Source organism: Lepidothrix coronata, unplaced genomic scaffold, assembly GCF_001604755.1.
Source record: "Lepidothrix coronata isolate B3197 unplaced genomic scaffold, Lepidothrix_coronata-1.0 Scaffold35, whole genome shotgun sequence".
In the NCBI taxonomy this organism is placed as follows: Eukaryota; Metazoa; Chordata; class Aves; order Passeriformes; family Pipridae; genus Lepidothrix; species Lepidothrix coronata.
The window spans coordinates 1,952,166-1,972,671 of NW_016690215.1; the positions used below are offsets into that span (position 1 = coordinate 1,952,166).

General features: G+C 36.3%; 1 protein-coding gene across 4 annotated transcripts in view; it reads left to right on the forward strand.

Moving 5' to 3' along the window:
• WWC3 (WWC family member 3) overlaps window positions 1-19,764 on the forward strand; it is a 97,328-nt gene extending 77,564 nt beyond the window's left edge. The window contains exons 12-23 of one of the 4 annotated variants that reach the window (XM_017812328.1): window positions 2,354-2,474; window positions 3,217-3,291; window positions 4,344-4,430; window positions 5,988-6,180; window positions 9,843-10,010; window positions 10,710-10,861; window positions 11,539-11,698; window positions 12,850-13,014; window positions 14,321-14,413; window positions 15,330-15,560; window positions 16,328-16,455; window positions 17,239-19,764. In XM_017812328.1, coding sequence (XP_017667817.1) covers window positions 2,354-2,474; window positions 3,217-3,291; window positions 4,344-4,430; window positions 5,988-6,180; window positions 9,843-10,010; window positions 10,710-10,861; window positions 11,539-11,698; window positions 12,850-13,014; window positions 14,321-14,413; window positions 15,330-15,560; window positions 16,328-16,455; window positions 17,239-17,305 — 1,640 coding nt within the window. In that variant the 3' untranslated portion in view covers window positions 17,306-19,764. The remainder of the gene's footprint in view (window positions 1-2,353; window positions 2,475-3,216; window positions 3,292-4,343; window positions 4,431-5,987; window positions 6,181-9,842; window positions 10,011-10,709; window positions 10,862-11,538; window positions 11,699-12,849; window positions 13,015-14,320; window positions 14,414-15,329; window positions 15,561-16,327; window positions 16,456-17,238) is intronic. The other 3 variants (XM_017812329.1, XM_017812326.1, XM_017812327.1) reach the window with 3 other exon arrangements.
• The last annotated feature ends 742 nt before the right edge of the window (window positions 19,765-20,506 follow it).

Consider the following 20,506-nt stretch of genomic DNA (forward strand, 5'->3'; position numbering starts at 1 on the left):
TTTTCTTCCAGACAAATTGGGAACATGAACTTCCAAATGAGAGAGTCCACAAGGTCCTTTGTCCAGTACCTCTGTACAAAGTGTTCACATAGGGGGTGAGACAAGGGCTTATTTACAAAAAGAAGTCATCCTACTGTAACTTGTTGATATTAGTACAGAAATTATAGAAGCACTTTCATGAAAAAGTTATGCACTTTTGTTCAGCATCTTTCTAGTGACATAAAATTATTGGGAAACTTTGATATGTTTTTCTATAGATGTCTCTACAGAGTGCTGGTTTTGATTCTGCATAAGTACCAGTGACAGAACTGAGGTAGGCTCACCAAATCAAAAGTTTTTTAACAAAAAAAAAGAAGAAAAAAACCAACCAAACTAACCAACCAACCAAAAAACCCTCCCAGAAAAACACAAACAACCAAAACAACACACAAACCCATAACTTTAGTACAATTGATATAGAGGAGAGTGTGTTTCAAATACAGTTTCCTTGCTTTCTATGTGGTCGCTTGAACTTGGCTCTCATTTGTGGTGAGGATGCCATGAGCAGCACTGCACAATGTATGATGTACAATAAGGGTAGGATGCTGTACCTAGAAATGGGGTGGAATGGTGGTTCTTTCTCCAGGCACAGAGACAAGTGCAGAGTGGGCTGCTCCTAGCCAGCAGATAAGTTTCTTGCATAGCTGATGATGACTAAATCCTTCATTGAATGTGGAGAGGTCCATAGGACTACTTATGAATCCAAAAGACAGAGAACTTGCTCTGCTGATATACAGGAATTTTAGCTCCAAACAAGACTGTGATTTTTGTAACACCTTTGGGTATTTCATGCTGTTAGTGGCCTGATAACAGAAACGTACCTTGGGCTAGCACAGAACTGCTGGGCTTGGGTGCACCCTGTCTGCCAGTCCCACAGTGACCTCAGCCAGAGCCTTCTGTTGATAACAGTGGCATGGTTGTTAATCTGTAAGACTTCTGTTGAGCTCCTGAGCCTGATGTCCTGTCCTGGTGGTGCTTGGGTGGGAGGTGAGATGGGTACCAAGCAGGAGGGTGGCTCACCACACCTCAGCTGGGTTCTGCAGGCAGAGCTCAGGTCGTGGGTTGGTGTTCAGCTGAAGGAAACTTACTGGTAGGTATCAGAAATAGATTTTGATGCCTTAAGATAATGTGTAACAGAGGTATTCAGGAAGTTGTTACTTTCAGTAAGACATGCTTCATCCTTAGTTGGGGGCAGTAAGCTGTGAATGTCAGCTGGTGCTTGTCTCCCACGCAGTATGCTCTGTGCTGCTGTCACTCTGCTGGAACTGTGAATGCTTCCATGCTGTCTTAAGTTTCTTAAGCATGAACAGAAGCAAATAAAATGCTTTCCCCACTTTTGAAGTGGCATCTCTTTTCCATTGCTTTCCTGCTTTGAGGATAGTTCACTGAACTTTAAGTAGAAGAGGGTAACAGTTCTTCACTGCACAGTGAAGAAACTGCACTTCGCAAGTCTGTTTAATGGTTCTCGCTAGTACTCAGAAGAAAACAACCTTAAGTTAGGAGCTATCATTGAAGTGTTGAAACCTTTCCTATCCAGTTCTTGATCATGTCTGCTTGTGCGTGTACTTTAAAGGACTGGTAGCTGCTATACCTACTTGCCTGTGCAAAACCTGATGTATAACATAATTTTTGTTGGTACATTTACAATGAGAAAATGTTACTATTTATGGTGTTGCTGGTGATTCAGGGAAGGGTGGAAGAGGGGTTTGAATATTGCTTCCTCCTTCCCCCAGTCAAAGTTATTCACCAGGAATTTGAAAAAACAGTGGTCTGAGTGAGTTGGAAAGCACTGGTTCTTTTTGATAATGCCTCTCGGACTGTAAATAAAGCTGCTATTATGTGATGTTATAAACAGTATGCTTTGAGATTTTGTATTAGGAAACAAATGAGAACAAAACCTCACATTGTTTTATCAGATAACTTTTTAAAAGAATTAGTCTCTGTGTTTGTTTTCAACCTATTGTATATTCAGTAGGTAAATCTGAAAAGTTTAGGATATCATGTGTACGTATGTTGAATTAATGTAAGTCTTCCTTTACGAAGGGATTATTCTATGAGAAAAACATTTAGTAACAATGTAATTGGTTTATACTTAGTCTTGTCAGAGAGCAATTGCCCACAAACTTCCTTCCTTAATTCTCCCACAGAAAATCTCCGGTCAATTGTATTCTAGATTTTTTATTTAAAGTTAGATGAAAAATCAGTGAACTGTTTGTGCTTTTTTGCTGCTAGTTTTGATACAATACATGTTTCTTGTTTGATTTTAAGATATTGCCTTGAGCTGATGTTGTTTTCACTTTTTTCTCCGTGACAGCTGTAACTCTGCGAGGAGACAGTGGTAGAAGATCGGAGAGGAGAGCCAGGCGAGTTTCAGCATGTCTCTCAGATCATTCACTGGCTAGTGACAGTGGCGTGTTTGAAGCTTTAAGCAAAAGGTCAGGTGTATAAATGCATAGTAAGCTGGAAATATTCCTTTTCTACCACATGGTCCAAAAGAGTTAGTTGTGAATTTCTGAATAGGCTTTTCAACATTCCTAGTTCTTTGTAACATAGAAATACTAGATTGCAAGTTTTAAAGGAGAGAAGCTTTTTACATGCAGTCCCATGGTCATCTTCACAACATTTTAACACCGTATCATTCTCCCTTGAAAAACAGTTTTCTCAGGTTATTAGTTGTAAATCAGTAATTTTATTTCAACCATCTATAACAAAATAAACTTATACAGAGTGTGACTTAAAATTCTGAGTAGCATGTGATAAAAGTATAACTGAGAGGAGGAAATATACAAACTACTAAAAATCTAAAAATGTGTAGGTTGACCAAGTGATTGAAGGATGCATAAAGGCATGTTACTTAATACAATTGTTTTAACACACTAAACAGTAACTGGGAAGAAGATAAGGTTTGGAGGATGCTAAAGAGAAATGGAAGGCAGAATAGATATTAAAATAACATAAATGTCTTGAAAAATTAATTCTAAAACTTCAGTTTTTACAACTGTAAATTACTACTGCTATGTGTTTTTAAATAGATGTCTCAGTTCCTTCTACATTACCAGTCTTTCCTATATTACCAAACAGTTGCTTGTATCCACAAATCACAAAATAAATGTTAGTTTCGTTATGTTTTAACAGCTTAGGTCACTATGTAGTTTACAGTACTCTCTGTTCCCACAGGAATGAAGATCTGGAAGAGCCTGTTTATGGTGATGCTGCCAGTAATGAAGAACCACAAATACATGTTGGATTTCTGTGAGTAGTTACTCCTCTTTCTCGCTGTCAACTCTGCAGGAATTGCTAACTACTTTTCTTGGGTTTGTTAAATTTTTAATGAACTGAACTTCAGTGGGTATTTTTAAGAAGTTTCTGAACTGACAGCTGAAGTTTAGTGTGTGTACAGATTTGTTAGTCACATGCCACTTTGTGTTGGGGATATGCCTTAACCGCAGTTCATTCAGTTCATCCTTTCAATGCTGACTGCTGAAAGGGCCTTCACTACTTCTTTCGGTAGCATTTATTTTCATTGTCTCAGCCATTAGTACGAGTACGGGTATAGGGATATGTCTCTGTAAGCGAGATCTTTTTATGCCAGATAAAGGAGGATTACCTTAGAAAAGTCACAGGTAAAGAGACACAAATAGGAACACAGTTCCCAAATACGGCTTTGAAATCCTGAGCTTATGGCATGCTGTTGTTGGTAGTGGGAATAACGTGCGAAAGGGTAAATTATTGCTGTGCAAGGCAGGATGTCATATCTTAGGCAGCCCTCCAGAGTTGTCTCTACCTCTTGGAAAATTAATTCCTAAGCTTGGGAGTTTTGTAAATCGCAAAACTGTTAGTGCCATTTCAAAATTCATGTAGATGTGAAAGAGTAGAATTTTAAAATTTATTTTCAATAACCCATGAAAATAATGCAGACTGATTTGTCTGATGTAACCGATATGTTGTTACACATGCGCACACATGCACACACATATAAGCATGTGGTGTAACTGTTTAAGGAATGTAGTTTATAAAACCTGTTTGTTATCAAGAGGCATAGTGTAAGGCAACTTATTCTTTTGAAACTGAATAATGTTTAATTCTCTTAGTTCTATTAACTGTGTTACTGGAGCTAATGTTATTAATACTGTTCTGTTACCAGAATGTGATATCTATAATTGCTTTTAATTGAAACTGATTTGTCTAAGAAATTCGTTTAACAACAAAATGTGCTTTTATATTCTTTAAATCTTTCTAGTCATCTCTATTTCTTAAGCAAAATATTGATGATTGGTGACTAACACAGGAAATTTATTTTCCAGGCATGACAGTGGAAGTGAATGTCTGTTAGTACATGTATTACAGCTGAAGAACTTTACGAGTCTAGTTGTTAAAGAAAACTGCAAAATGTAAGCTTAAATTTCACCCAGAGTCTGATCTTTGCTTGTTTTGTGCCACACTCATAAATACTGTAGATTTATTCGCTTTCGTTCAAAATTAAGCTATTTCTGGAGAAGATAATATGTCTTAGTTTTCATGAGGAAAGGGTTAATTTTATGGACACAAGGTGTCCCTTTCATAGAACCTCTGTCACAATGGTCAAGTAACAAGCGTAGTCTTTAATGACCTATGTTCTTACGTATTTATTATGCATGTTTATTACTCCAAGAGGTTTGCTGGACATTGTTGTCAAGGCAATCAGGCATCTAAATGACTCAGAAAGGCAGTTCTGTTCTCCATCCTTCTCAACCCTACCTGGGCTGGATTTAAGAAATTGCATTGCTGCAGGGTGAATCGATTGGTTTTATCAAAAAATAAGTTTCTTTTACCAAAAAAGCATAAAAAACTTTTGGCCAGTTTAATGAACTCCTCCATGCAACTGTGCATTCATTGGATCAGGCGCTGGGCCAGCTGGGGAGAAGTTTACCTGCAGCAACCAGTGAGCAGAGGAGCTGGATCTCTTAATTTTTACAGCACGTGAATCTGTTTAACTAACTGATGCTCCACACTCCAGTGCTGCAGTTCCACAATAATGAGCTCTTCCAATAGTCCTCTAACCATTTATTTGCCTGCCAGTGTCAGCCCCTCTCTGGTGGTGCCATAAGAGTTCATGCAGCTGTGCAGTGGAGTTAAGTGAGCCTCTCAGCTGGAGTGGATTTTTTAATCCTTGAGATTTTGTGGGAGTTTTTTGGTAGGTTTAACCCAGATTAAGTTTTCTAATCTGGTTCACAACACAGTTCCATGAAACTGTTTGCTGGCATGGGGGAAGGAATAGGATGTTGCAGGGGCTGGACAAGCAGTCAGGACTGGGAGAACATGGAAACAATTCTCTAAGTAGCTCTGCTGCCTTCTTTCAGATAAAAATGATTGTTGATTTTGGTTTTGGCTTGGAGTCTCAAATGGGATGGTATGAGATATTTAAATTAGTTTTTTAAGACTGCAGATGGATGCAATGACTGCAGATTTCTTTGCCATCCTTGCGGAATTTTTTAAGGAGGAAACAAAAGGTTAGTTCGTGGAAGGAAGAAATGGATCAGTGACACTTATGGGGTAATTCAATTGCCTAAATATAGGCATGTGTTTCCATATGAAATATCATAGCGTAGCACCTGGCCTCCAGCTGCTGCTGCTCAGAGGAGAGCTGTATGTAGCTCTCCCATAGCTCCTATGTCATAATTGCTTACTCCTTGTAGATGCCTTGGATAGCTCAGGGCAGCTCAAGTGCCACTTGGTGCCTCTGTTAAGCAGCAAGTTGGAAAAAAAAATAGTTTTAGTTAGAAAATATAGCATTTCTGGATTAGCTTTGCAGATCTTGTGCATTAAGAATGCAAAGTAAATTTCTGTGATGATGAGATCCCAGAACAGGTTCTTAATGTAGGTGTTACACTAACATAGCTTAAGTTTGAGAAATGCAAAATAGATTTCTTTGTCTGAATTGTGCTATTTGTCTGTTTTGTTGTTCTCAGTCATGTGAGAGTTTATTTGCCACCGCTTGAGTCAGGCACACCAACCACTTACTGCTCTAGAGCTTTGGAATTCCAAACTCCGTTAATATTTAATGAAGTGTTCCGAATCCCTGTGCATTCAAGTGTTTTGAAATTAAAATCACTGCAGCTGTATATCTGTTCAGTTGATCATCAGCAACAAGAAGAACTATTGGTAAGTGGTTCTGTTTCTTAAAAGCCATTGATACGGGAAACTAAAGTTACTTGAGGAATAATTTTTAAGATTATAAAGAGAAAGTGAAGTCTTTGTTTTTCCGTAAGAAGTTCTGATAGAGTTGCATGTTAATGTGTCCATTTGTGTACATATGTAAGTATAGTTCTGTGAATAAAAAGGTGGGATTTTTAAAAAGTTGAAATATGTGTATTTTGGGGTTACATGAAGTCTTACTAAATTAGCAGAGGTTGAGAATTGGAGAGTTTTAAGCCATGTTGAAAGTAATCTGTTCTACTGTTTACTGTTACGTTGCAGAGGCATGTTGAAAATTGATGTAAGGTTTACATTCATTGCTATGGGATTTAGTAGATAAGGAGTTAATTTTTTATTTATTTAATGCATTTCTTAGAAGTGTCTGTTTTGTGGAAAGTTGAAAATCTGCTGTTGCTAAATTTTGGTGCAAGAAGGAATGCACTGTGTAAAAAATTAAACTTCTCCTAAAAGACTTAATCTGACAGCTTTTAGACTACAGTGTGCTCAAGACTTCCATTTCTGCATGGAACTGTAATGCCTGTGTGCGTCCTGGCTGTTTTGAAGTGAGTTGTCATTGCAGCGAGGGGTTTGAATGGGTTAGAGAAGTTTTAAGCTTATCAAAGAAGTTAAGTGGTACAGGCATCTCACTGGCATGCTGGGCTTTAGGTAAGAGGTGTTTATTTGAGCAAATCTAATCAAGAGTGCATGTTTAATAGTCCACCTTTAAAACTAAGTAGCATCTTACATAAATAGAAGTCTTAACACTGACAGAAGTGGACTCAAGGTCTTGTCTGTAGTAGGACATTTTGTCGTTTTTGCACTACAACATAATGAAAGAGAAAGCATCTCAAGAACAGGCTGGATATATTGATGTGAAATGCTTTACACTGGTATAGCCTGTTCCTATGGCAAGCTAAATAGCTATTTAAGTGTAAAGTATCTTGGTACTGGCACAGGTACATCTAAGTTTAGGGTGCTTTTATTTTAACTTCTGTTACTGAATTGCCAAAAAAAAAGATAGGTCTTCACGTTATATTGGTAGGGATTTTTTCTTTTTCATAGTCTTAGTGTAGTTTTGTCAGAAATATCTTTGTTAACAGTAGCTACTCAAAAGGAGAGAAACAATGTCACAATTTCTTAAGGTAGATGCATTGAAGTATCTGTTTAAACATTATGATTGTTACTCTCTTTACCAAATTGAGCATTTTATCAAAATGAAAAAACATTTCCTATCTCTCTTTGGAACTGCCGTGATGGTCTCTGCCTTTGTCTTTCAAGGTCTCTTCCACTGAGATTACCGTTTATCCCATCTATTTAGTAATGCATAAAGCTCTCAAATTCTTGATGACTGCTTTCTTTTCAATTAGATTATGCCAGTGTAATGTTTTCCTAAATGCAGAAGCCAGGCTGGAGTTTATCTTAAGTTATACAAGTATTTGAACATAACAGAGAGTTAAAAAAAAATAAATTCTGTCAAATAGTTCTAAACTTCACTTATAAAGAAATAAATATATTAAACTTGTGGGATGGTCTTTTCATTCCCTCAGCCTTTTACTCATATGCACTGCATGGCTTTGAAAGACCTTTTTCTGGGTTAAATTGGCTTATTTCTTCCCCGGTGGCCTCATCAATGTTGAGATAAGGGAATTGTTATTTTCCATGATTAGCATATGTAGTTCATGACAAAACATCAAAGAAATGTGAATGCTTTTCTTACAATCACACAGCACTGCTGTTTCACTCCAAGTTTCTGATCTTTTACAGCCCTGAACAACTGATTATTCCCCATGTCTTAATTTATTTGAATTCTTCTTGAGTGAGACTTGTTTTGCATTTTGTGTTTTTATTTCAGAATGTTTGTCCCATTTTTTAGTATTATTTTAAATTCTGATCCTTTTTTCATAAAGAGACACGCCTATCTGATGTCACAGAGAGATTCATAAATACTTCTACTCTCCTGCCATCCAAGTTGTTAACAAATGTGTCAGAGCAGGCACGTGACAGACCTCTAGCAGACCCACCTGTGGCAGACCTCTAGCAGACCCACCTTGGTTTCTTCATCCTTTCCTTCTTCATCCAAATCTTGAGGCGGAGGTGAAATATTAATTAATCCTTTCAGTACTGATAATTATCAGTTGGATTTGATGGTGATTTTCTACTCAATTAGTGATTCACTTTGTAGTGACAGCTTCTTCGGCAGGTTTGCTTAGCTGCTTAATAAATGCACTGTGTAGGGCAGTATCAGATGTCTTAAGCATATGTTTTCTGCAATATTGATGGCAGGAAGACTTTTACTCTCTACTTCTAAAACCATGCTCAGAATGTCTTAAACATTTTCCAACTCTGATATAAAAATATCAGTATTTGGTACACATTTCTTTTATATGCTGCATCAGAGGAAATAGATAATTAGAAGACATCTCTATTTTATGTAGAAAAAAGAAAAGTCATCTCTCTAGCCACTGAGATGAAATTACTTCCTCAGTAACATACTGTATCCCGGTATCACATTATTTTGTTAGTCTCAAAACCTTTTCTCCATTGTCCTTTATGCACCTGTTTAAACAGAGCCCCAGGGAACATTTGTCTTGGAAAAACAATGCAATGTTTTTTTAATTATTGTTTTCTAATTAACTGTTTCTTTACCTGCTTAAAATTGAATGCAGTTTCTGTGTACAATTCCTACTGCCTTTACTATTAGAATCATTGTATCCAGCTGGTTTATGAGAGATGAAAACCATCTTACAGGACTTTACAGTGATATAAATGAAAATATTCTTAGCATGTGATCCACTAGCATGGAAATGAACAGGTTGTAGAGATAGCCAGATAAAGCCAAAAGCAGTACTCAAAGGCTAACTGATATAAAATCATTGGTAGGTCCAGCTAGTGAACTGATTAAAAAAATAATAATTAAAATAGGCAGCATAGATTTGCTTACAGCTGTTCTTAATTTAGGTGAACACCACTGAGAATTTCTTACATGTACACTCTCTGATGGAGTAGGGCTCCTTCAAAGTTTGAAACACTTTTAGTGGGAAGCCTCCATTAAACCTCTTTTCACGTGAATCTGGGAGATGTAAGGATGGCCTGCAAAGAGGAAAAATAGCTTTGTGGCCCATTTGACAATCTTATGATATAAATAGGCAGGAAAAGAATTAGTTTACACAACATTTTTTTTTCCATTTAAAAGATGCCTTTGAGGACCAGAGAACAGAAGGGTATCAGAATATAGTTCTCTCCAAAAACCCACAAATTAAAGTAACATTGTTAAAGTTATAGTAATTTAAGCAAATGTAGAAATCAAGTATGTAATTGAGAGGGTTTTAAAAATAAAATATTAATAGCTGTCAGGTTTCAAGCATATCTACATCAGTCATACAATTTTAATTTTTCAACTTTAAAAATTTAATATCTACTCCAATCCTTCCTGGTAGTAATAGTAAGCAAGAGACAAATTCGGAATCTTAGACATCGTAACACAATGGAACAAAACTGTCTCTTTAAAAGAGAGACAGTATTTGATGAAGTGGGGTTTATACATTGTAAGTAAAACACACTTGAAAGAAGGTGTCTGTTCTGCAGAGAATGTTTATCTTATTGTGGTCAATGCTTTTTGTTTTTCATAGGGCATTGCTCAGATAAACCTGACGGATGCAGAGAGTTCTGGTGAGATGCAGCTTCACTGGTATACTGTTCAGATCTTCACTGGTTCAGAGCCCCAGAGAGCAAAGACCAAAAACCAGTGTGAAGACAGTATTCCTCAGTCTTCTGGAAATGTAACTACAGTTAAAACAGTATGGCTCTATAAGAGTGATTTGTTTATTTATTTGTCAAATAAGACCTTCAGTGTGGTTGTTTGTGGTCTTATCTCAGGTGCAGGTTTTTGAGGTGTTTAATTTAACTGTTATGGTTAGAGCATGATTTCAGAAGAATAATTAAAAACTAGATCATGTCCAGACGGGTGCTTGAGATAGTACCCTATGTATGTTTGTATGGACATTTCCAGTCCAACTGTTAAAAATTTCTGCCTCTGCACTTGAAGAGCTTGTCAAAAAGGTTGTGCAATTTCCATCCTTGGAGATTTTTCAGCCCTTGACTGGGTTCTGGACAACCTGATGTGGCTATGATGCCTTGCCTGCTTTGCACAGGACATCAGACTAGGTGACCTTCAGAGGTCTCCTATGACTATCTTGCTGGATGATGTTCCACAGTGAGATAAAGTCTGCCCAGTTTCTGTGACAAGCTGAACACCACGTACTTTTTGATCATTAAGATTCAGTGCAGATTTTTTTTTTTTTTGTTTGTGGTTTGGTTTGGGTTATTTGTTGTTGTGGTTTTTGGTTGTGTTTTTATTTGGTTTTGTTTAGGTTTTTTTGTTGCTTTTTTCTGAAGGAACAGTGGCTTTGTTTTTATTCTGTTTTCTCTAAATAATATGCATTAAGTATATTTCTTTTTTCTGAACAGTTTTATTTGAAGTCTAATTTACCTTTCAGGATGCAGTGACAGCCCTATTAGCTAGGACCACTGCCCAGCTAGAAGCAGTTGAGAGAGAGCTGGCAGAAGAGAGAGTGAAGCTGGAGTACACAGAGGAAGAAATCTTGGAGATGGAAAGAAAGGAAGATCAGGCAGAAGCCATATCAGAAAGGTAAAAATGGTTGCTTTAATGCCTCGTGAAACAGTTAATAATTAATACCTCATCAAAGATATTTAAACTATGGATATAGTCTGAAATAGAGAAGGAGTACAGTAGGTCCTTATTCTGGGATCTGCTCCCTGTTAGTGCTGCAAGTATAAAATTCTGGTTTGTCATGATGTGCAAACAGGAGAAAACTTTACTCGAATAGCTGGTTGAGTTTAGAGGACTTGGAATTTGGGGAGTGGGAAAACATTTTATCATACAGAAACTTTGCTAGGGAGGCAACTGTAATGGGTTTGTAATAGCCCTGTACTAATAAATAAAATTTTGTGGAGACATGGGAAAATATTAGGGTTGTGATTTCATCCCTAATAATACTCCTAGTTTGTTACATGAGTGGTGGTGTTCTTTTTGTTATGTTTTTTTTAGTATTGTTAAAAAGACCAGAACATGTGCTTAAAGAAAATTAGGGAAGGTGAATTTTTTTGCTATGAAATGTATTTACTTCTCTGTACCTGCAGAAATCCAAACAGGCTGTGTTCTACCTATGAAAATTCTGTATTTTTATTGGAGAAATAATACTTTTAATTGATAAACTGACTTGGATAATGAAATACATAAACGTGATGCATAATTGCATGAGTTTTTTTAATACCTGCAAAATTATTGTGATGTTCTGACTTTAGGAGTTGGCAAGCAGAATCTGTTGACAGTGGATGCAGTAATTGCACCCAGACTAGTCCTCCTTATCCAGAGCCATTTTGTGGGGATTCATTAGCTGGACACATGTTTGCGACTCAAGCAGGCCAGTACAGTTCTGGAAAAATGCAGCCTCCACCACTAAAGGTAATGAGAGAAGACACTGCAGTACAGAAACTGCCAAATGCCTCGCCCACACACTGTGTGTTACCTCTGCTCCTAGAGTTTGAGTCTGAATTGATCAGGAGAGAAAAGAATCAGAAATTACATTAACAACCCTGTATCAGCACTGCCTTCATTACAGCAGTGTTGCTATTGAGTTGTTAGCAATGCCCCTTTAGGGCTGGGTTTTTTTGTTTGCTTGCTAGTTATTTCTAAATAGAATTTAGTTTTTATATCAAGGCAAACTATTTTTACTGTGGCCTTTACATAATCTGTAAATATGCACCTGTATCAATTTCTGTGTTTACCTGAAATTGTAACAGAAAAGATCATGATCAACTTCCAGTGCTCTTAGAAATAAGAATTTTGAAGGAATTGTGAAGAAGGAAGTGTAATGTTTTAAGACTTGCATTACTGTTTCAGTGTTACAATAACATGGAATAATTGTGTTGAAACTGATGTATTTAAAATCTTTTTTATTCAAGATATGAGACACTAAAAATAATCCTGAACAAGCTGAAATCAGCACATTTTCATTGAAGTAGAGGAACATAAGCCATTTGTGCTGACTTTTAGGGAAGATCATACCTCCTTTTGAGGAGAGAGTTCACTAAAAGTTTGGAAACTTTGCTAGATAGCCCATGTTTTCTGTCTTTCTTAATATTTTAGTGTTCTTGTATCATTGTTTGAACAGTCTTTCAGTACCTTTTTTTCCCTTCCTTCTCTTCATTTAACTTCTTCTAGTTTTAAGGTGGTTATTTGCTTCAGTCACTGTTCTTATTGAAAAGTGACTCAGTTTTCTTCTGTTGAGGCTGGAGATCAGGTGGTAGCTTGGTTAATGCCTATTTGCCAGTCCTGACTGCAGTCCTTGTGCTCTCCAGCTATGATTCATGTTATAACTGCATCTCATAATTGTTACTGTTGCAGTAAAGCCTTCTGAAAGGTAATCTTAAAATTTTGAATGACCTCGTTTTAAAACTTTTTAAAAAATGAGGTAATTCATGCTCTGTTCTCAGTGCTCATTCAGATTTGAATCTAGCTAGCAGAGCAAATTGTTTACTTTTGATATTGTTGAAATGCCTGATTGTTTTGGCTACAAGAGAAAAACCAAAAAAATTTCCTTCATTGAAATTTAGGTGGATAAGGAAACTAACACCGAGGATCTGTTTCCTGAAGAAGTTGCTATTATTCCAAAAGAGAGAACCAGCCGCAGGCCACGGGGTTCTGCTTTTGTTCGAAGCAGCACCATTGTTCGTTCCCAGACCTTCTCGCCTGGAGCACGAAGTCAATATGTTTGCAGAGTGAGTAATTCTTAAAAAGAAGGAGGGGGGGAGGGGCCTCCATGCAAATATAATATATGTTTTTGATAATTGCTTTTTAAGGCTGTGTTGCATTTATAAGAAACTTATGCTACTTTTTAATAGTCATGAATAGTCTTTCATTGAATTTAAACATAGCAGTGGGGAAGAGTTTCCCTAACTCTTTTTAAGAGTTTAAACCTGGATGGATTTAATTTGAAATTTAAGAATCTATGATAAATTAGATATTAAGCTCTATCCCTTTGGAATCTCAGATGTTAGGCTAGGGTGATGGGCTTTACAGAGGTTCAGTGCTGTCTGATGAGGCGTATAAACAGTTAGCTTAGAAGCCATGTTTAACTTTCATGTCTATAAAAGTTTGGAAAAGGGCACTGAATGTTTAATCTTATGGTTATTGCATAAATATTCTTATGACTCTATTGCTGTCATGAGTATCAGTCATAGGGTGCCTGTTACAGCAGTGGGACGTAGGATTCCTGGGTGCACTAGGGCAAGTAATTGAAGATCAACTCACATTAGTTGATTGCTGTGTTCAGTGGTGAAAGGCTTATAAGCAGTTGGCTGTGGTTTTGTAGATTGATATGTGGGTATTGGTTTTGCAACATTGATGGAATACACATAGCTTTGATCATACTCTTTCATAAGTTTCTGAGAGCTTGAGTTTGAAAATGCAGTAATGATTTTTAAATTTTGTGCTTTGTCCTAAACCAAGGAAATTCTGTTTTTTGTTCTTTCTTACATTGTGCACAGTGCACACAAACTCTCAAATTTTTCAGTTTGATTTCTGAATTATGTATCTGTTTGTAATATAGAAAATGTGAGTAAAAGACCCTTGCACCCCAGATAACAGATAGCACCAAAAGGAAAAGATCATTGAACACCATCACTTAACCTGCATTTACTTAAAATCAGATGGGAGGTAAAAGTGGGAGACTGTATTCTTTGTGTCCATGACAGTAAATGCTTTAGGATTAAATTATTGCTTCTAAATCCCCCCTCCACATTTTTTTAGGTTCTTTTGTCTTAGATACAGTAGAATGGTTGGTGGAGCTTATCTGTATAACACTGATGATTTTAAGTTTTCTTGAATTATTGTAACTATACCATATAAGCACATATATACATTTTTATAAATAACTAAAACTGGAAAAAATCAGTTGCTTAAAACAAGACAGTTTCAGTGTATTTAAAAAAATAAGTCTCAAAACCAAAAAAAGAAAAAGTAATACAGATTTCTTAATGAAGATGACCTTGTAAGCAACTTATTTTCACTATCTTTTCTCATCAGCTGTATCGCAGTGACAGCGACAGTTCAACCCTGCCAAGGAAGTCCCCTTTTGTCCGGAATACGTTGGAGAGGCGCACTCTACGGTATAAGCAGGTAATATACTTAGGAAGCGGATTTTTACTTTTCACTAGGTTACTAGAACACTGGTACTTATTACACTTAAGCTTTAGATGTCTGCAGGTGCATTATGGTCCTTTTAGGAAGTGTAGAAAGCTTCTGCAATGTAATTGGAGGGGTGGGGCATGTTTTGTGTTTGTTTTGGGCTTTTTAAGCTAAAGGGTAGACCTGGAGAAGTTAAATACAGTTGTGAACAATTATTAAGGAGGGAAAAAAGTGTGGCAGACAAAAATCAGTTTAATGGGGACGGAATTTGTATTGATTTAGATGTAAAGTTTGATAAATCTTTACAATCTAGTTTATGATGCAGGGTGCGGGCCCAGAGAAGTGTATGTGAATATGGCAGTAAAACATTCATCTCCCCTCCCATGCAGCCTAACAAATTTAAGACCCAAGTATTCAGGAATTAATAGGTTAAGATCTTCTTTTGCCCCTGTGCCACTCGTCATGCTGTGGAACAAGTGGGCAGAGAAAGGCAGGAATCTTGCTCAGTACAGTATTTTCTGATGTCATGACTCCATTATGAATTTTTCATATTACATCCCTTTTATTATCATCATCACATGGAATTTTAGTCCATGAACTTCAATTAGTTAAATATTTATAAGTCAAAAGGAAATTGTAAAAGGAGGTAGTAGAAAAATTCAAAAGTAGACTGTCAAAGGAGGTAGTAGAAAGCATTAATTGAAAAAGTTTATGTATGATACAGAAAACCCCTACAGCTAGCTAGCCTTTCACTGGGGGATATAAATAATCTCCAAAACTTCATATGAAAAAGACTTTGTGTGTGAAATAAGTATAGAAAATGTATGATCTATATAGCTAAAGCAAGACCAGTAAACCATATTGAGAGTAATAAATTGTGCATTTTATTTGAATCCTAATAACTCAGCAGTCCTGCAGATCATCTTTGGCTGAGCTTATGGCAAGGACATCCTTAGACCTGGAGCTGGATCTCCAGGCATCCAGAACTAGACAGAGACAGCTGAATGAGGAGATATGTGTTTTAAGAGAGTTGAGACAGCGTCTGGAAGATGCCCAGCTCAGAGGGCAGACAGATCTACCCCACTGGGTCCTTCGGGATGAGCGATTCCGAAACTTGTTGAAGGAAGCAGAAAGGCAGGTATGGTAACACGATATAAACACTCAATGTGTTCAGAAATTTCTGATTACAAAATGTCTTGATTGTGACAAGATGTCTATAGAGCTGTTTTTTACAGAAACAGTGAGTTTCTTCCCTTGAAGTTTGCACAATAAAAACTATTGCATTGATTGTTACCAAACTCTGTATTTATTTGAGGACAGGTTTTTAGAGAATGGCACGATTTGCCAGTGGCACTTTTGGTTTTGTTTTGGGTTTTATTTATTTATTGTTGTTGTTCATTTGTTTTGGTTTAGGTATTTGTTATTGGAACTTTAATAATTGTCTTTCTTTTGATCTTTGAAAGAAATGTTGCTTATTTGATATTTTTTTACAAGTATTTGGAATGTCCTTAAGTATGTGATTTTTTTTTTCCCTGTTCTTGGAGAAAGAAGTTGTAGACAAAGGTGGGAAAACTGCACAACAAATAAGATTGTCATTGGATTATCTGAGACAAAGACTAAATTTATTGTAAGATCTTGTTTGACAGTTCTGTGTGCAGTACATTTTGTTAATTTAATACATATCTGTCTGAAGAGCATTTAATACATATCTGTCTGAAGAGCATTAAGAAATGAAGCACCTCAGTCTTTTGCATTTATAATTCTTAGATGATCTGCTGTTTCAGACAATGTACTTGTGTGGTTTCACTGTGGTGAGTGGGAAAAAAATCCATTATTTTAATGTGGGTATTCTTGTGTTTTATATATTTACATGTCCATTTTAAGCATTATGTTTCTTGTTTTCAGACCAGACAGACCAAATTTGAACATCACCAAGAGCAAGCAGCTGAAAAAATGCTAAAGAAAGCATCAAAAGAAATATACCAGTTGCGTGGGCAAAATCAGAAGGAGCCTATTCAGGTGCAGACTTTTAGGTAAGTGATAATACATACTGAAATAGCATAGGAACAGTTAATTAGAGAGATTAAAGCTTTCTGAAACATTTAGCTTAAATTCTGTGTGTCTTGTGATAGCCAGTCTTGTATCTGGATTTGCACAGAAGTTCCTTTTGAATGCTTTGTACTGCAGAGAGCCAAAGCTAAGGTAAAATTGCAGTGTTGCAATTCTAATACACATAAAATAAAAAAATTAAAAAAAAGCTTCAAATGTAAACAAAGCTTAGATGATTCTTCCAACTTAGTCTAGTCACTATTAAGTTCAAATGATTTGTCAGTTCTTCAATACAAGCCTATGCACAGTCTGTTTAATGTAATACATATATGTCATTAGTAACACACTTTCCCTAAAAATTACCCAGTAATATTCCAGCTTTGTCTCAAGAAGCCTTTTCTTTGGACTCTGTTTTCAGTGTTGCAATTTTTTTTGTTCTCCCTTCTTTTTGTAGAGACATTATTGCAAAATGTACCAGGGTGTATTTTGCTTGGCAGGACTTGTCCTGCGAAGCCTTTTTACAGTCAGCTATGACTGGTGTTCAGTAAGTTGTATAAAGCTTCCACCTAGATTTTAAAAAAATAGTGATTGTGTTCAACAGAATGTTGTCAAAAGTATATGGTGAGGTTTAGTATTTAAGTTTGTTGTACATTCAGTACATAAGTAACAAATACTAACCACTAACCAGAGTAAAGAAATCGTGTTCTTGCAAGGAGGAGGGGAAACGTAGTTTGATTTATTTCCTTTTTCTCTTGTTTTGATCACAGAGAGAAGATAGCTTTTTTTACAAGACCAAGGATTAACATACCTCCTCTGCCAGCTGATGATGTATGACCTGTTGCATTGTAAACATGAAGTATTTATCGCTTTTATTTTAATGAAGTTCCTAGATTAGCCAAGTTTCTTTAAAAAAAAAAATTGTGCAAAAGCTAATATACACGTTTTGTAAAAAATAAAAAAAAGTAAAAAAAATTAAACATAAACAAAAACATATATATAAATATATATACATATATATTTTATAATAGCGACTGCAACAAGGCTTGGTTTTTCCTTGTTGTGAAACTGACATCTCTGAAGACAACTTATTTTATAAAAGATCGACTATCCTGTTAAGAGCGTGTACAGTTTTTATGCTGTTTTATTTGACTTAAAAGGCTGGAAGACAGAAACAAAGTGAGTTCAGGCAAATTCACTGTAGTGTAATTTATTTATAGTGCCTTTTTTCCTTGAAGGAAAATACCTACTTTAAGATGTATTTTAAGACTGAAATTTTGTTCCTCAGTATTTGTCATACAGTAGAATGGAATCATTGAGCTGGTTTTGTTTCTGATACCTGAAATGAAAATACTATGTTTCTAAAATTGTCACTTTTTTCAGCTTTATTATCTGTAGCTTATTATGTACATTGTATCCTTTAGCACTGTCTGTGTTATAGCAAAATATTATCACCTGCAGTGTGTTTAACACTGATTAGAAGTGATGTTAAACATTGCAGAATTCATTTGCATGTTCTTACTGTGCACTAATAGATTGTTTTCATTTCAGTTGTGTCTAAAGTATCTTTATATTCTTAACTAGATCCTCAGTATAAACGGGGGAAGGAAAAGGGTGACAGGTCTTTGCATTTTAATAAAAAGGGAGTTAAAAGAGCAGTGTGAGTGAGCTTTATGGAAAGACTGCTAATGGAATATTACAGTAATTTCTAGAGTTTTAAAGATTCTGATCTGATTCAGGAAAGCATGTGTGTTCTGACTTGGGGAAGCAGCTGCTTTAAGTAAGGGTGCTTAAACACATGTTCATCCTAAAGGATGTACTTTGCAGTTACTGCATGCGAGTTCTGTTGAACAGTGAAACTTTCCACGAGGAAGGTGTATAATTCTGGAAGGTACAGCTCACTTGATTGCTAGCTGAACCAGCTAAAATCTGGTTAGAAATAATTTTACTTGTGATCATTCATTTTAATGAAAGACTGTCACCCTAAATTCCCGAGAATGCCAGTTTTGTGTCCTTGCATCCTGCAAGTATGTAAAAATACTTCTTTACTAAGCTACTATAATAGAGTTTCTCATATTTTTCTAATTTTACATTACCTACAAAGAGAGGTGCCCAACACAAGACTGATTTTGCAAATTGCTGGAATCTCCTAGAAGGAAGATAGTGTTGTCTTTTAATTAAATATCAGATTGGTTCCAGATTTTTATATGTCAGGAAATCCAAACAACAGCCAACACCTAAACAGACCTATCAGAATATTTTCAAATATTTTGTGAGTAAGTTCTCTTAGTGAATTTCTGTTACCTTGTTAAAGGTCAGGAAAACCTGGAAGTGTGATTGATTTACTTATCCATGCTGAGGCAAAAAGTAATGGGAAAAAAAGATTGTAAACCTAAATCATTAATTAATGAGGTTGATTAACACAGACATTTAATCTTAAGGTAGTATTCCCTGTTTCCTAATATGGCCTATAATCATTACAGGCATCAACTGTTGCGATCATATATATGTGAAATTAAAGTATATTTAGCATTTATCATGCTAAATCATTTATCATCCCGAAGCCTGTTTTTGCCACTAAGTTTTGGTGGGTGTATATTGGGTTTCTTGGGCACAACTAGACATATTCAGAAACTATGCAGATAAAAACCAAATCGTGTAAGAAATTTGCAGTGTTTGTGTAAAAGTCTAGGGACAGCAAGCTTTTCAGTGCTCATTACTTGAAAAGACCAGTTTGTCAGAATTTCGCTTCTCATTTTCAGCTGAGGCCGTCACATAGTAGCATTTATCCAAATTTATCATGCAGTGACACCAGAAGTACTTGCTGTGCCCTAAGAACAGACAACACCATGTTCCTAGGAGGCTGGTCAGGTACTGGAAGGGGTTGCCCAGAGAGGCGGAGCACTCTGTCCCATAGGGTGGATGAAGACTTGAGCGGACATAGCCCGGAGATGCCGGGTTGCATTAGGCCTGCTTTGAGCAGGGGTTGGGGTGGGGACCTTTTTTCTACAGTAAATTCTTCTGTGACTGTATAACAAAGGAGCAATGTCTGGTGGCCTCTCTGCTAGGGGGTTCAGTTGGTGTTTTTAAATTGTGACTGCTGTGAGATGTCATCAGTGTATCTTGTGGGTCTGTGATTCTGACTGCTGTAATGAGTTCTGTCTTGATGTGGTAATGAGCTATCATATTCAGTATTCATCTCTCTTGTTTTTGTCACAGTTCTGTATGATTGCGTCATTTTTGTATTATTTGAAAGTATTTCTTCTACAAAATAAAATAATTTGCCATAAACAGAAATAGAGTCTTGTTGTATATCAAAGACATTTTTTGAATGTTTTATATTTGCTATGTTCCTGGTGCTTTCATTAAAAAAATTGTATTTTGAATAATACTGTCATTTAAGTGAATGTAATGAATTTTCAAATAAAAATAAGAGAAGAAATCTGAGAAACTGGAGATCCTAGAGGGGTTATACTGAAGACCTGAAAGGGATGCAGAGTGTAAGGAATGGCAGGTATGTTCTTCCAAGAGCTTATTAATCATGATAAGAGGACAACTGTATCAGCAGCTCATAGTTGAATATTCCCAGAATTCTTGGGTAGCTCCACTTAAAACACATTGAATTGCCTTTTTTTCATAGCAAAGATTTGTACTTTGTAGATTTGTATTGAAAACATGTTGACATTATTAGTTCTGTAATTATGACTAATTCCAAGGTGGAAACCACTCAGAAGAATACTGGGTAACTTTTTTAGGCAGGAGTTCGTTGCTGCTTTCACGAAGGAAACATTAAACCTGCATAAGTACAGAAAGGCCATTTCTCAGTTTCCCTCTGCAACCCTAAGCTGCAAGAGCACAGGCAAAATCATGGACATGTCACAGGCATGGACATGTGACCCCTGTCTCCATCCAGTATTTGCAAGGTGCAAAGGGTATGACAGAGTTTAGGTTATTTTTAAACAGTCTGCTAGAAATAGTCATTTGGAATAGCAACTGTCTCTGTCTCACTGCCATCAGGATCAACAACAAAAGCTATAA